The sequence below is a fragment of the Pantherophis guttatus genome, chromosome 17 (assembly GCF_059756535.1).
Source record: "Pantherophis guttatus breed Tessera chromosome 17, ASM5975653v1, whole genome shotgun sequence".
NCBI classification, from domain to species: domain Eukaryota; kingdom Metazoa; phylum Chordata; class Lepidosauria; order Squamata; family Colubridae; genus Pantherophis; species Pantherophis guttatus.
Window position 1 is genome coordinate 16,807,586 of NC_142079.1, and position 14,869 is coordinate 16,822,454.

Sequence of the window (14,869 nt, forward strand, 5' to 3'; positions counted from 1 at the left end):
CTGGCCCCTGGAAGGGGAGGGCGGTTGGAATGGGCTTGTCAAGAGGTGCTGTGACCAAAGAAAGTGGAAAAAAATGAAATCCTTGAAAACCCTCCAGAAACAAATCAACATAAAATTATATGTCTTTGTTTTCGGAGGCTTTCAAAAGAAAAAGAAAAGCCATGAAATTTGAAAAGAAACAGACCCACAAATAATCTGCGAAAATATATTTTAAACTTTCTATATAGAACAAATGTCTGCGTGAAGAAATAATTTTTTTAAAAAGCTCATAATCCAGAATGACTCTCCCATTCCTAGTGGAATTCCCCCATTCTTTGCCTCCCACTCCTTCCCCGCACCATCACGGTAACAATCAGCAGGTGGGAACACAACAAACCATAACTTTCACTTTCAGCAATAAGAACAGGAAAAGCTCCTGCTGTGGCTTTGGCTTTGGTCTGCCCAGGGTGGGTGGAGGGCAAAGCTCAGGGCAATCAGCCCCCCCCCAGCCTGAAACAAAAGGTAACTGCATCAAAGGTTAATGACTCCCGGGTTTTCTCCACAGCTTTGGCAGCAGGCCCTACTCAACTCTTGGGGGAGAGGGTTGCCCCAGGGCAATAGCTCATTTGCTTGCCAGGCAAAAGCTTCTTCCAAAGCCTTGAGCTTGGAAGGGCTTCCATCACACCAGCTGCAGCGTGTCTTCTCTCTTCGGATAACTCGCTTTGCAGTGCAGAAGGGGATTTCCAGGAGATTCCTGGGTTCTTACCAAATACCAAAGGCTCAGTGATGCCAGTCTCAGTCTTTCTTCCTGGGCATCCTTGGCTTCCATCAGCCACAGACAGAGGATTCAGGACAGAGAAGAGGCTATTCCAACAAGGCTTAGCCCAACACACCTGTTCCTCAGGTTCTGGACTCATGGGAGACAAGAGTTGTGGCTCAGCTTCTCATTTTCTACAGGATGAATGTCGCGCCCATGTGTGGACATAAATTCCAGTTGCAGCAAGAAGATAAGCGGAGAGAGAAATGTAGATCCCAGTTTGGTCTGTGTGTGCGTGTGGTTTGCAAAGGAATGCGTCCCAAGTTCTTTGCAGCAGCCTCTGTGGAGGCCGATGGTGGAACCGCCAGAGAAGGAGACCAGGTTGCCGCAGAGTTTAGCAGAGCTTCTTCTGGCTTCTAGTAGCCGGAGGCTTCTCCTCGCTTCCTCTGATCAGAATAAGGGAAGATGCAGGAGCCCTCTTGGGAGATGCCCTGCACCACATTCATGACATGCTGTGCAGTGTGCACTGAGTGCCCCATGGTGATCAAAGCCGTCGTGAGGTTCTGCAGAGGAAAAAAAGGCAACGTCAAGCCCCACATAACCTCTTCAAAAGCAGCCTGCACAGCTCTGTGGGCCATCATGTTAGGATGGGGGCCTGGGAAGTGGGAAGAGGCAGCCCGGAGGCCCTTCAGGAGAAGGCTGGGCTGGCCGTTCCTGGGCAGATGCAGAACGGTCCACGAGGCTCATTCTCTCTATCCCTGGCCTCACAGGGCAGGACCAGCCTCCTGACAGTACAAGCCGTTAGCCAGTGGAACAGGCTGCCTCATGAAGTGGTGAATTCTGCTTTGTTGGGGGTTTTCAGAGATGGGGTGGCTGTCAAACCCACTGTGGTGAATCCCAGAATCAGGACTTGGACAGTCTAATGTCTGGGAAGATCAGCTGGGCAGGGAATTCCGGGCCAGGAAGAGACTGTGCAGAGCTGCCCAAAGTACCTCAAAAGAAGTTTCTGAAGTTATCAGGGACTTTTCTATCCGAGGAATAGACAAAGAAGCTATTCTGAAAACCTCTTCATCCAAGCCTCCAACTGGCCCCCTCTTCCCTCTGTGTCCCAGTTGTCTCCCCACACTTTCACCCCATCCTTCCCAAAGCAAATGACTGATCTTCCATTTCTCTTTTTAACCTAAGAGAAGAAAAGAGGATGCCCTGCTGAGGGATGGGGGAAGGCAGAAGGGATGGTTCCAGGGGTGAAATTTACTTACCTTCGCTACCGGTTCAGAAGTGTGAGCAAGTGCATCTCCTCCACGCATGCGCAGAGCCTTCTGTGCATGCGCAGAGGGCCAAAACCGGGACGTGATGACAGCCAGGCAGGTGGGCGGAGCCTCCCACTGCCGGCCAGCACTACTGGTTCGCCTGAGCCGGATAGAACTGGCTGAATTTCACCACTAGATGGTTCTATTTCTTTTGGTTTATTGGGAAGCTGGCAAAATAGCTAAATTCCATGAGCATCTTCCCCCCTCCCCCCCCAAAAAGGCCTCGCACAATGAGACGCGGGAAGGAATCCCACACGGCCTTCATGGAATAAGAATCTGACCAAGGCTGGCAAGTAATGGGGGTGGTTCTCTTCTCCAAGAGGACTGTTTTCACCCAGCCTTGCTGCTGTGAACATTTGTGTGGGACACAAGATCCCCACCACCAAGCTAGGGGAGGGAGGAGGAAGAGGGAGGGAGAGAAGAGCCAAGAACCAGGTCAGCGTCTCACCAGTGGAAACTGCTTCTCCACTTGAATGGAACCACTTCCAGTGGCAGAGAGGATGGGCGCTCCGATGGCTTGATCCAGATCGTACCCAAACCACAACTTATTGACAATGGCCTGCAACAGAGAGTCCTTTGATAAACCCACCAAAGAGACGTCTGGCCAGGAGGATCCTCATGGAAGCTGAGGAATAGTCATGGGGAGCAATTCAGGGGATGCAATTAATTTACATTATATCGAGGTAGTCTTTGGCCCCAAGCTCTCTCCTTGCTTGAAATGCAATGTCTATTTGATTGATTTGATTTATTAGATTTCTATACCGCCCTTCTCCCGAAGGACTCAGGGTGGTGTACAGCCATATTAAAACACATATAAATATACAAAATTTAAAACAATTTAAAATTGAATATATAAAAATTTGGCCCATAGATTAAAACACACATACACCCATTCTAAAATTCGTATTAGGCCAGGCCGGCTTGTTGGAACAAGAGGGTCTTCAAAGCGCGGCGAAAGGTACGCAGGTTGGGGATGAGATAAATCTCAAGAGGCAGCTCATTCCAGACGGCTGGTGCCTCCTTCTCTGTGGAGGCTCTCCCCCTGGGTGTCGCCAGTCGGCATTGTCTGGCTGACGGCACCCTGAGGAGCCCCTCTCTGTGGGAGCGTATTGGCCGGTGGGAGGCTGTTGCTGGCAGCAGGCAGTCTCGTATATACCCCAGTCCTAAGCCATGGAGCACTTTAAAGGTGGTGACCAACAACTTGAATCGCACTCGGAAGACCACCGGGAGCCAGTGCAGCTCGCGCAGGAGAGGTGTTACGTTGGTGTGCCGAGTCGCCCCCATAACCACCCACGCAGCCGCATTCTGGACCAGTTGGAGCCTCTGAGTACTCTTCAAGGGGAGCCCCATGTAGAGACTGTTACAGTAGTCCAGACGGGATGTGACGAGGGCATGAGCAGCATGGCGCTCCCATGTAACACCGCTCCTGCGCGAGCTGCACTGGCTCCCAGTGGTCTTCCGGGTGCGCTTCAAGGTGTTGGTTATCACCTTTAAAGCGCTCCATGGCATAGGGCCTAGCTATCTTCGAGACCGCCTGCTGCCACCGACGACCTCCCATCGACCCGTGCGCTCCCACAGAGAGGGCCTCCTCGGGGTGCCATTAGCCAAACAGTGCAGGCTGGTGACCCCCAGGGGGAGAGCCTTCTCTGTGGGGGCACCTACCCTCTGGAATCAGTTGCCCCCAGAGATAAGGAGAATCCAAGACCTCAGTGCCTTCCGCCATGCCCTTAAAACCTTCCTTTTCCAGCAAGCCGGGCTGGCCTAATTTTTTAAGTGTTTTTAAGTGTTTGGTTTATTGTTTTTAATTAATGGGGCCAAATTTATATATATATATATATATTAACTGTATTTTAATATTTGTACTTGATGTTTTTACTTGACTGTTCACCGCCCTGAGTCCTCAGGGAGAAGGGCGGTATACAAATTCAAAATAAAATAAAATAAAAAATAAATAAAAATGAGTGACCGCGCGCAGGGCATCCTGGTCCAGAAAGGGACGCAACTGGTGTATCTGGCAAACCTTATAAAAAGCTCCCCTGGCCACAGCCGTCATATGATCTTCCAAGGACAGCCGTGCATCCAGGAGAACACCCAAGTTGCGAACCCTCTCTGAGGGGGACAAGATCTCACCCCCAATAGTCAGCGATGGAGCCAGCTAACTATATCAGGACGCCGGAAGCCACAGCCACTCGGTCTTGGAAGGGTTGAGTCTGAGCTTGTTCCTCCCCATCCAGATCCGCACGGCCTCCAGGCACCGGGACATCACATCAAGGGCATCATTGGGGTGGTCCGGGGTGGAGATGTACAGCTGAGTATCATCAGCGTACTGATGGTACTTCACCCTGAAACCACGGATGATCTCACCCAGTGGCTTCACATAAATGTTGAACAGAAGGGGCGAGAGGGCCGACCCTTGTGGCACCCCACATATAAGGCGCCTCGGGGTCGACCTCTGCCCCCCTGCCAACACAGACTGAGACCGGTTGGAGAGATAGGAGGAGAACCACCGCAACACGGTGCCCCCCACCCCCAATTCTTCCAACCGGTGCAGCATGATACCATGGTCGATGGTATCAAAAGCCGCTGAGAGATCTAATAGGACCAGGACAGAGGAACAACCCCTGTCCCGAGCCCTCCAGAGATCATCAACCAGCGCGACCAATGCCGTTTCCGTGCTGTACCCGGGCCTGAAGCCGGACTGGAACGGATCCAGATAAACCATTTCATCCAGGTACTGGGGAAGCTGTTGCGCCACCACACTCTCAACAACCTTCACCACAAAGTGAAGATTGGAGACTGGACGATAATCTAGCCACAGAAGGTCATGTGCTTCTCGCCCCCACCCTCCAGCAGTTTGCATTTTCTTGTAATTGAAAGGGATTTGACTGCATAGAAATTTGACTAAAACTTGACCCTTTGTGGGAAAAATAATCCCACCAGGCTGCTGTGAAGGTTTCCTCTGGCCACATCTCAGCCGAGGAGAAGAACAGCCTCTGCCAGGAAAATCACAGAAATGGAAGAAAAACACCAGTTGGGGGGGGGGAGCTGCAGAACAAGGCTTTGAACTGGATTCTGCAGGGTGGGGTTCATTAATGAAAGTCCTGGGCCATCCTCAAGGGCGGCTCTTGTACAAGGCAATGGGCTTTCATGGCTTACCTGGGCTACAGCAGGGATAATGAGGGGCCCACCTGAACCTCCTATTATTAGCTTGGACTTCCCATCTTTAGAAAGAAGAATGGATGGAGTCATGGCAGAGGGAGGCATCTCTCCTGGTGGGACAACAGGAGAAAGTGTTAGCTGATAGAAGAGAATCTTTATAGCGCAGGGTTGAATTTGGTGTTCTCTGAGCTTGGTTTTTTCTTGCAAACTTTTTATTACCAAACTGGGTAACTGTAGGAATCTGCAATCTGCATATGTGCAGGGATTTTCCTGTCTTGGATGGCAAACCTCAGATAAGGAAGGTTACTTGCACGTAAGCACCAGGAAATTACATTAGAAGATAAGACCCTAACTCTGTAAATAAGAGGAACAGCAGGAGGGGAAATGGGATATATGTGTATTAGACTTTAATTAAAGTCTAACATTATAAGTGCTTAAGCAAAGCAGTAATGGTTAACCAAAGACTCTAGTTACCTGGAAGATTCTGTAGCCAATGAGATGCTGCCAAGTACCCTGTAACTTGAAAGTAACAAACTATATAATGTCACTATGTAAGACAATAAAGTTACCACATACATCCTCAACCTTTGTGTGTGTGTGGTCTCTACAAGTGGCGCCTGAGGAACAGGGACCCTTACTCCGTCCGGCAAGGACTGGTGCACCGTCAGCCTTCGTGGCTTCTTCAACCTTCTAAAGGTTTCTGTAAGTAATGGGGGCCTCGCTTTCTGGGGAACAAAGAAAGCGTGCAGAAGAATTAAGCTATTTACTTAAGAAAAATCACATTGATGTGCCACAATGCAGTCTCTTAAGGCTGGTCCAGGAGATTGCAAATAAGTGTTTATGGTACCCTGAAAAGGGGTCTTTAAGATTATCTGATTGAGACTCACTTCCGGTTTCCTTGTCTTCGGCGACGGCAGCGCTCTTTGAAGCTCCGCCAGCCCCGCCGCCTGTAGAGCCGCTTCGAGACGAAGAAGCGGCTCGAAAACTTCTAAATCCACAGGATTGAAGAAGGAGAGATCGCAGGGCACAGGTTGAGCCCCTGTAACCCCCCAGGGAAGTTTCTGGGGAGAGAACAGGCGTGGCTCCCTCCCAACCTGCTGGAACTCCGGGCGACGTGGGACGATTCTGCTTTTGCAGAACAAGCCGGCTGCAGGAAACTTAAAGCGAAAGAACCAGTTTTAATAAACAGCGAAACTACCTGAATCCTGAAATTTGGAAACGCAAGTATTAGCACTTTGTTGACTTTTCAATCTGAGAAAATGCAAGTGAGTGAAAGTGCTTTGAAAAAATATGGCGCCTAGCTTCAGAGTTAACGAGCCAGCGAGTGTGGATTGGTGAAGTTACTTTGTTTTGTTATAAAGTTTCCAAGTTGCTACTAAGCTGCCTTGTTTGTTATAAGAGAAACAACTGGGAAATTTTTTCCCTTTTCAATATTGGACTTTGCTTTATTTTAACCCTTATTTGATCAAATCTGGGGGACTTTTTTAGAAGTCTTTGTGCAGGAGGGAAAGGAAAAGGAACTTCCCTCTTTAGAAAAACTAGATCACGAGCCAGGATGGCTTCAAAGAAGCAGGAAGGGAAGGCATTAGGGGGGGGATCCCCCACACACAAACATCAAACGCAACTTCCCCCTGCTCAACAGCTACAAACTCAGAAAAAAGAATTTGATGTGGGAGATTTAAAAGAATTTATTTCTAAAACTCTGGATGACAAATTTCAAAAATCTCAACAGGAGATAGATGATAAACTTCAAAAATCACATCAGGAATTTATGCAGGAAATTAATGAAGTTAAAGACATGGTGAAACAGAATCAAAATAAGGTGACCAAAAAAATATCAGAAGTGGCGTCTGGCCTGGCAGAATTTATTGGGAAAGTTGATTTTAAAGTTGAAGAATTCAAATCAGAAGTTAATGTTAAGATGAAAGACAATGATTATAAAATTGATGAAGTTGACAATAAAATGCAGAGAATTGAAGATGAGATTGTTATGATACAATTCCGGGCGATGGAATTTGCCATACGGCTTCGGGGAATTCGAGAGGAGGAGAGACAGGATTTGAGACAGGTTTGCTCTGAAGCCTTGGCTAAGATTTTACAAGCTAATCCTGATTTGGTATTTCATAAAATAGATAAAATTTACAGAGTGAACTCTTGGGTGGCCAGACAAAGACAACTGCCTAGAGATGTGGTCATATACTTTACTGAGAGAGAAATTAGAAATGATATCCTGCAAAAATCTTTTCACACTTCTGTACAAGTGGGGGGCTCACGACTTGAAATTTTTAAAGAATTACCTCCTAAAATGCTGAAAGCTAGAAAAGAATTTGGTTTTCTTGTTAAGGAATTGAAAAATTTACAGATACCCTTCCGGTGGGACGCACCAGCTGGGATAATTTTTAGATATAAGGGAGAAGGATATCGGTTGAATACCGTGGAGAAGGCACAACACTTTTACAGTACTATTCTTAAGGAAAGAACACCATCTCCACGTACATCTACAGTTTTGGAGATTAAGGAGAGTGAAGAGAGGCAATTGAAAGAACAGTCTAAGCAGGAATTAGAAAACGTGCAAGGTGCAGAAGGAGGTTTTCTGAGTGAGCCCTTGTTGGATTCTTCTCCAATTTTGGATTTGATTCAGTTGACTGAAGTTAAAGATCAACGTATAACTAGAGCTCAATCCAAGCTACTTAAACAAAAGCAACAACAACAACAGGAAAGACAAGACAAGAAGGCAGTTAAGAGTACCGTACAAGAGAGTGGAGCTATGGGAGGAGCGAGATCGAAGCTCTCGGATGAACTTCAAATATTTTGCTCTGCGCTCCAGAAAGAGGCTGATGACCTTTAAGTGTCTATCTTGGAATGCTAATGGGTTGAATTCAGCACAGAAAAGGAAGAAATTATTTACATATTTGAAACAATTTAATAATGATATAATATGTTTACAAGAAACGCATATCACAACTCAAGATCAAAAATATTTGATAAACTCAAAACTAGGAGCACATTATATATCTTCAACTTCGCAGAAAAAGAATGGTGTGGTTATTTATGTAAATAAAAAATTAACAGCGAAAGTTATAGAAGCAGATCAAGATGGTAGGTTTGTAGCAATTGAATTGCTCACAGCAAATGGCCAAATTCTTTTGATTGGAATTTATGCTCCCAACCAACAACAGGATTATTTTTATAAGATGTTACATATTAAAATATTGCAATGGGACTACAGATCTATTTTAATTATGGGAGACTGGAATGGAGTAATTGATTCTAAACTAGATAAAAAGAGCTTGGCAAAGTCTAGAATTAGACTACCACAGACTTTTTTTGATATGAAAGAAGATATGGAATTAAAAGATGTTTGGAGAATACATAATCCAAATGAACTGGATTACACTTTCTTTTCTGATAGACATAGATCCTTTTCTAGGATTGATTTTATCCTGTTGTCAAATGATCTACTTGTTAAGACAAAAAGAACAAAGATTTTTCCAAGAACTCTGACTGACCATAGCCCTGTATGGATAGAAATTGAGATGGATAAGGTTGAGAGACGTTCTTGGAGATTAAATGAGAACTTGTTTAGATATGAAAAAAATACAATAGAACTTAAAAAGCATTTGAAAGAATTTTTTGAAATAAATTTGAATAAAGGTACCCCAATTGAAATTGTTTGGGACGCAAGTAAAGCTTATATGAGAGGGGTACTTATCTACATGAATTCTAAACATAGACTGTTCCGACAAAAGAAAAGATCTGAGTTGGAAATGGAAATAAAGAATAAAGAACAGTTACTTATTAAAAACCCAACAGATGAAAGAATATGAAGTGCTATAAAACTTTTGAAAGACCAATTTCAAATGCTTATGGCGGAACAAGTTGCAACAAGCTTACAATACGCGAAGCATAATACATTTTGCAACGCTAACAAACCGGGCAGATGGTTGGCTTACACATTGAGGAAAAAACAAAGTATACGGACTATTGATAGTATTGATATTGGAGGGAAAGAAATCTTTCAACAAAAACTAATTAAAGAAGCTTTTGTGGATTATTATACTAAACTATATGCCAAAGAAGAGGTGCAGAATGGACTTATAGAAAAATATTTAAAGGATAAGAGAGTTACAAAAATTACTGATCAACAAAAGGAAAGAATGAATTATCCTATAACAGAGGAGGAGATAACAGCAGCAATAAAACAGCTAAAAACAGCCAAAGCTCCTGGCACGGATGGTTTGACTGCAGTGTATTACAAAACTTTACAAGCTGAAATGGTGGGACAACTTAGAGATTTATTTTGCAATATTCAACAAGGGGGTAAAATACCCCCATCTTGGACAACTGCTTATATATCTTTGATACCAAAAGAACAAGTTGGTCCTAAAAAACCAGAGAACTACAGACCAATATCTCTTTTGAACACAGACTATAAAATTTATGCGAAGGTATTAGCCAACAGGTTGATGCCAGTAATCCAAAAGGTGATTCATGCGGACCAAGCGGGATTTATTGAGGGCAGATATATGAAGAACAATGTAAGGCAAGTAATAGACTTATTGGAATATCTTGATAAGAATAAACAGATTTCTGCAGTGCTGGTTTTTTTGGATGCGGAGAAGGCCTTTGATAGAGTGGATTGGAATTTTCTACTAAAGACTTTAAAAAAGATGGGCTTTGGGGACCAATTTATACAGGCGATCTCAGCAATTTATCAAGAGCAAAAAGCACAGATTATTATTAATGGAAGTTTGATGACAGAGTTTAAAATTGAAAAAGGAACAAGACAGGGATGTCCGTTGTCCCCACTTTTATTTATTTTAACATTGGAAGTCTTGCTAAATACAATACGGGACTCTAAAATTTTGAAAGGCATAATGATAAGGCAAGAGGATTATAGAATAAAGGCATTTGCAGATGATCTGGTTGTTACCCTATCACAACCAATGGAATCAACAATCCTGATGAAGGACATTATACAAGACTATGGTAGAGTTTCAGGTTTTAGACTGAATTCAAAAAAGACTAAAATGATAGTCAAAAATATGACACAAGATCGTAAACATGAGCTTGAAAGGAGGGCAGGTTTCGAAATTGTACCTAAGGTAAAATATCTTGGAGTTCAGGTTGCAGAATCAAACATGAAATTGTTTCAAAATAACTATGAGGTGTTGTGGCGAGAGGTCCAGAAAGACATGGAGACTTGGAAAAAGCTGCAACTGTCTTTACTTGGAAGAATAGCAGCAGTTAAGATGAACATTTTGCCAAGATTTCTGTTTTTGTTTCAAATGATTCCGGTGCTTAAAAGTGATAAACAACTGAAAGTTTGGCAAACTGGACTTAATAAGTTTGTCTGGAACGAGAAAAAGCCGAGAGTGGAAATGAAAATTATGCAAGATGTTCCAGAAAGAGGAGGCCTTAAACTTCCAAACCTACAGTTATATTATGATGCAGCAGCTTTAATTTTAACAAGTGATTGGTTTGGAAGTAAAAAGGCTGGAATATTGAATGCAGAAAGTTTTGATCTTGAATTTGGATGGCATGCTTACCTATTTTATGATGACAAAGTTGATAAAGTATTTAAAAGTCATATACTTAGAGACTCTTTGATGAGAGTTTGGAAGAAGCACCGACTCAAATGGGATTATAAAATACCGCTATGGCTGGATCTTGGTCATACCTTGTGGAATACAAATATAATGTCACTCGGGGGGTTTTTATACAAAGAGGTTCTTTTTACAGATGCGGGCAGATGGCAGCTGAAGACATTGCAGACACTGTTGGACGAAGGGATTAATTTAACCTGGTTACAATATAATCAATTACAATTGAGATGGAAAGAGGACCAAAAAACTGGTATTATGTTGCATGAGGAAGAATTGGTTAGACATATAAGAGAGAAAGGTCCAATGCATATTAAAAGGCTTTATAATGTTTTGCTAGAAAGGGATTCAGAAACTGAATTAGTTAAAGATTGTATGATTAAGTGGGCACAAAATTTTGAAGAACCAGTGATGTTGGAAACATGGGAAAAAATTTGGGTTCAGAATGTTAAATTTACACAGTCACAGAACTTGAGGGAAAATTTTTATAAAATGTTTTATAGATGGCATTTAGATCCTAAAAAGTTGTCATGTATGTACCCTAATGTTCAGCCAAAATGTTGGAGATGTGAATGTTTAGATGCTACGTATTATCATGTTTGGTGGACCTGCAGGAAAGTTAAGGCTTTTTGGATAAAAATTTGGTGGGTCATACAGAATGTTTTAAAGAAAAAAATTCAATTTTCTCCACAACTGTTTTTATTGGGTATAGTTAAGGGTTTTACACGGGGTGAAATAAAACTGATATTGTATATGATAACAGCAGCAAGATTGTTGATAGGTAAATATTGGAAGAATGAAGCTTTGCCTACTATCGAGGAATGGACTTTGAAGATGGCCAGTTTTGCAGAGATGGCGAAGATTTCAGCATATTTAAAAGACTGTTCACAAGAGACTTATGAATGGGAATGGAAAAGGTGGATAGAATATGTTCAGAACAAATACCAAACTAGAAAGTATCAAATAGCTTTTATTTGAAAATAATGTATTAGAAATATCTTAATGTAAAGAGACAAAGAGGAAAAATTATATAGGGGGAGGGATGGGTTCAGGTTTATATATCAGTGTTATTAGTTATGAGTACATAATAGGGAAGTCTGGGGGGAGGGTTAGGGAGGGTTAGGGAGGACGGGAAGTTTGGGGAGGGAGGTGGGGGGTGAAAAAAAGGGGTGAAAATGTAATTGTAAAACTTTTGCAATAAAAAAAAAAAAGATTATCTGATTGGGAAAAAATTGGGAAAGTTTTACATACTGAACCAAGAGCTAAGGTAGAGATTTTGCAGGTATGGCATTTATGTAGCTATGCAGTGGAAAAATTTGGAATTGCTGAACTGTCTCTTTTAACTCCTTCACCTCCAAGTTATTCCAAGTCTGTCCTCCTTCCTCTCCAGAATATGTGATTCTGCCTCTTTCAGCTCTTACTGACATAGGTCAGATTACTAAACCTTCTGACTCTGCTGTTCAGTCTTCTTTTCAGAAAATGGTGAAATCCTGTAAACAGGACTCCTCCATTCCTGGGGAAGAAATTGCAGAATTGTTGTCTGTATGTCCTGTACAATATCATCAGGGCCAGGGTCAATTGGCAGGACAGCAGATTGCAGAATGGGAAGGACTGCCTTATCAAATTTTAAGAGAAAAGGCTGTCACTGATTATGGTATTAGTGGTAATTTCGCCAGAGGCTTGGTAGAGGGGACAAAAGAGTGCCTTTCCCGTAGCCATGTCTCCTCCCCTAATCTCTCTTCCGCAGTTCCAGCCACAGCAGGTAATGCTGGGATTTATTTAATAACTCAGGAATCTGTGGAATTTAAATTTCCTTTGGAAGTTAAATTGATTCTTTCTCTTTTTTTTATTGCAAAAGTTTTACAATTACATTTTCACCCCATTTTCCCCCCCGCATCCCAGCCCCCACACCCCACCCTAACCCCCCCAAACCCCCCTAACCCTCCCCCCTGACTTCCACAAAATATAATCCCATCAAAATCCCCTTTTTATAAAACTTGAACCCCTCAGACCCCCTTAAAAAATTTTTTATCTTCACAGTTTTCATACATTTCTATTTTTATATAATACTTTCAATGAAAAACTATTTGGTACTTTCTAACTTGATATTTGTTCTGCACATAATCTATCCATTTTTTCCATTCCCATTCATAAGTCTCTTGTGAGCGATCTTTTAAATATGCTGAAAACTTCGCCATCTCTGCAAAACTGGCCATCTTCAAAGTCCATTCTTCGATAGTGGGTAAAGCTTCATTTTTCCAATATTTACCTATCAATAATCTCGCTGCAGTTATCATGTACAATATCAACTTAATTTCATCCTGTGTAAAACCCTTTACTATACCCAATAAAAACAATTGTGGAGAAAATGGAATTTTTTTCTTCAAAATATTCTGCATAACCCACCATATTTTTATCCAAAAAGCCTTAACTTTCTTACAATTCCACCAAACATGATAATATGTAGCATCTAAACAATCACATCTCCAACATTTTGGCTGAACATTAGGATACATACAGGATAATTTCTTGGGATCTAAATGCCATCTGTAAAACATCTTATAAAAATTTTCCCTCAAATTCTGCGATTGCGTAAATTTAACATTCTGAACCCATATTTTCTCCCATGTTTCCAACATTACTGGTTCTTCAAAATTCTGTGCCCATTTAATCATGCAATCTTTAACCAATTCAGCTTCTGAGTCCCTTTCTAACAAAACATTATATAGCCTTTTGATATGCATTGGACCTTTCTCTTTTATATGTCTAACCAACTCTTCCTCATGCAACATAATACCAGTTTTTTGGTCCTCTTTCCATCTCAGTTGAAGTTGATTGTATTGTAACCAGGTTAAGTTAATCCCTTCGCCCAACAGTGTCTCTAATGTCTTCAGTTGCCATCTGCCCACATCTGTAAAAAGAACCTCTTTATATAAACCCCCCCCGAGTGACATTATATTTGTATTCCAAATAATATGACCAAGATCCAGCCACAACGGTATTTTATAATCCCATTTGATTCGGTGCTTCTTCCATACTCTCATCAGAGAATCTCTAAGTATATGACTTTTAAATACTTTATCCACTTTGTTTTCATAAAACAAGTAAGCGTGCCAACCAAATTCGAGATCAAAACTTTCTATATTCAATATTCCAGTCTTTTTCCTTCCAAACCAATCGCTTGCTTGAGTCAAAGCTGCTGCTTCATAATATAACTGTAGGTTTGGAAGTTTGAGACCTCCCCTTTCCGGAACATCTTGCATAATTTTCAATTTAACTCTCGGTTTTTTCTCGTTCCAGACAAACTTATTCACTCCAGTTTGCCACTCTTTCAGTTGTTTATCACTTTTAAGCACCGGAATCATTTGGAACAAAAAAAGAAATCTTGGCAAAATGTTCATCTTCACTGCTGCTATTCTTCCAAGTAAAGAAAGCTGCAGTTTTTTCCATGTCTCCATATCTTTTTGTACCTCTCGCCACAACACCTCATAATTATTTTGAATCAGTTTCATATTAGATTCTGCAACCTGAACTCCTAGGTATTTAACCTTTGAAACAATCTCAAAACCTGCCCTCTTTTCAAGTTCATGTTTTCGATCTTGTGTCATATTTTTGACTATCAGTTTAGTTTTTTTCTGGTTCAGTCTAAATCCTGATACTGTACCATAATCTTTTATAATGTCTTTCATCAGGATTATTGATTCCACCGGCTGCGTTAGGGTAACAACCAGATCATCTGCAAATGCCCTTATTCTGTAATCTTCTTGCCTTATCACTATACCTTTCAAGCTGGTCGAATCCCTTATTGTGTTCAACAAGATTTCTAATGTTAAAATAAATAACAAAGGGGATAACGGACAACCTTGTCTTGTACCTTTTTCAATTTTAAAGTCTGTTGTCAAACTTCCATTAATGATAATCTGTGCCTTTTGCTCTTGGTAAATTGCTGAAACCGCCAGTATAAATTGGTCCCCAAAGCCCATCTTTTTTAAAGTCTTTAATAGAAAATTCCAATCCACTCTATCAAAGGCTTTCTCCGCATCCAAAAAAGCCAGCACTGC

The 14,869-nt window shown here is 42.0% G+C and overlaps 1 protein-coding gene across 9 annotated transcripts in view; it reads right to left on the bottom strand.

The window, feature by feature from the left end:
- Positions 1-191: 191 nt before the first annotated feature.
- GGT5 (gamma-glutamyltransferase 5) overlaps positions 192-14,869 on the bottom strand; it is a 112,400-nt gene continuing 97,722 nt past the window's right edge. For 7 of the 9 annotated variants that reach the window (XM_087880629.1, XM_087880631.1, XM_087880628.1 and 4 more), the window contains 3 exons: positions 5,203-5,315; positions 2,495-2,605; positions 192-1,299 (listed from right to left, as the gene is read on the bottom strand). In XM_087880629.1, the coding sequence (XP_087736755.1) occupies positions 1,153-1,299; positions 2,495-2,605; positions 5,203-5,315 (371 nt within the window). In that variant the 3' untranslated portion in view covers positions 192-1,152. The remainder of the gene's footprint in view (positions 1,300-2,494; positions 2,606-5,202; positions 5,316-14,869) is intronic. The other 2 variants (XM_034438569.3, XM_087880630.1) reach the window with 1 other exon arrangement.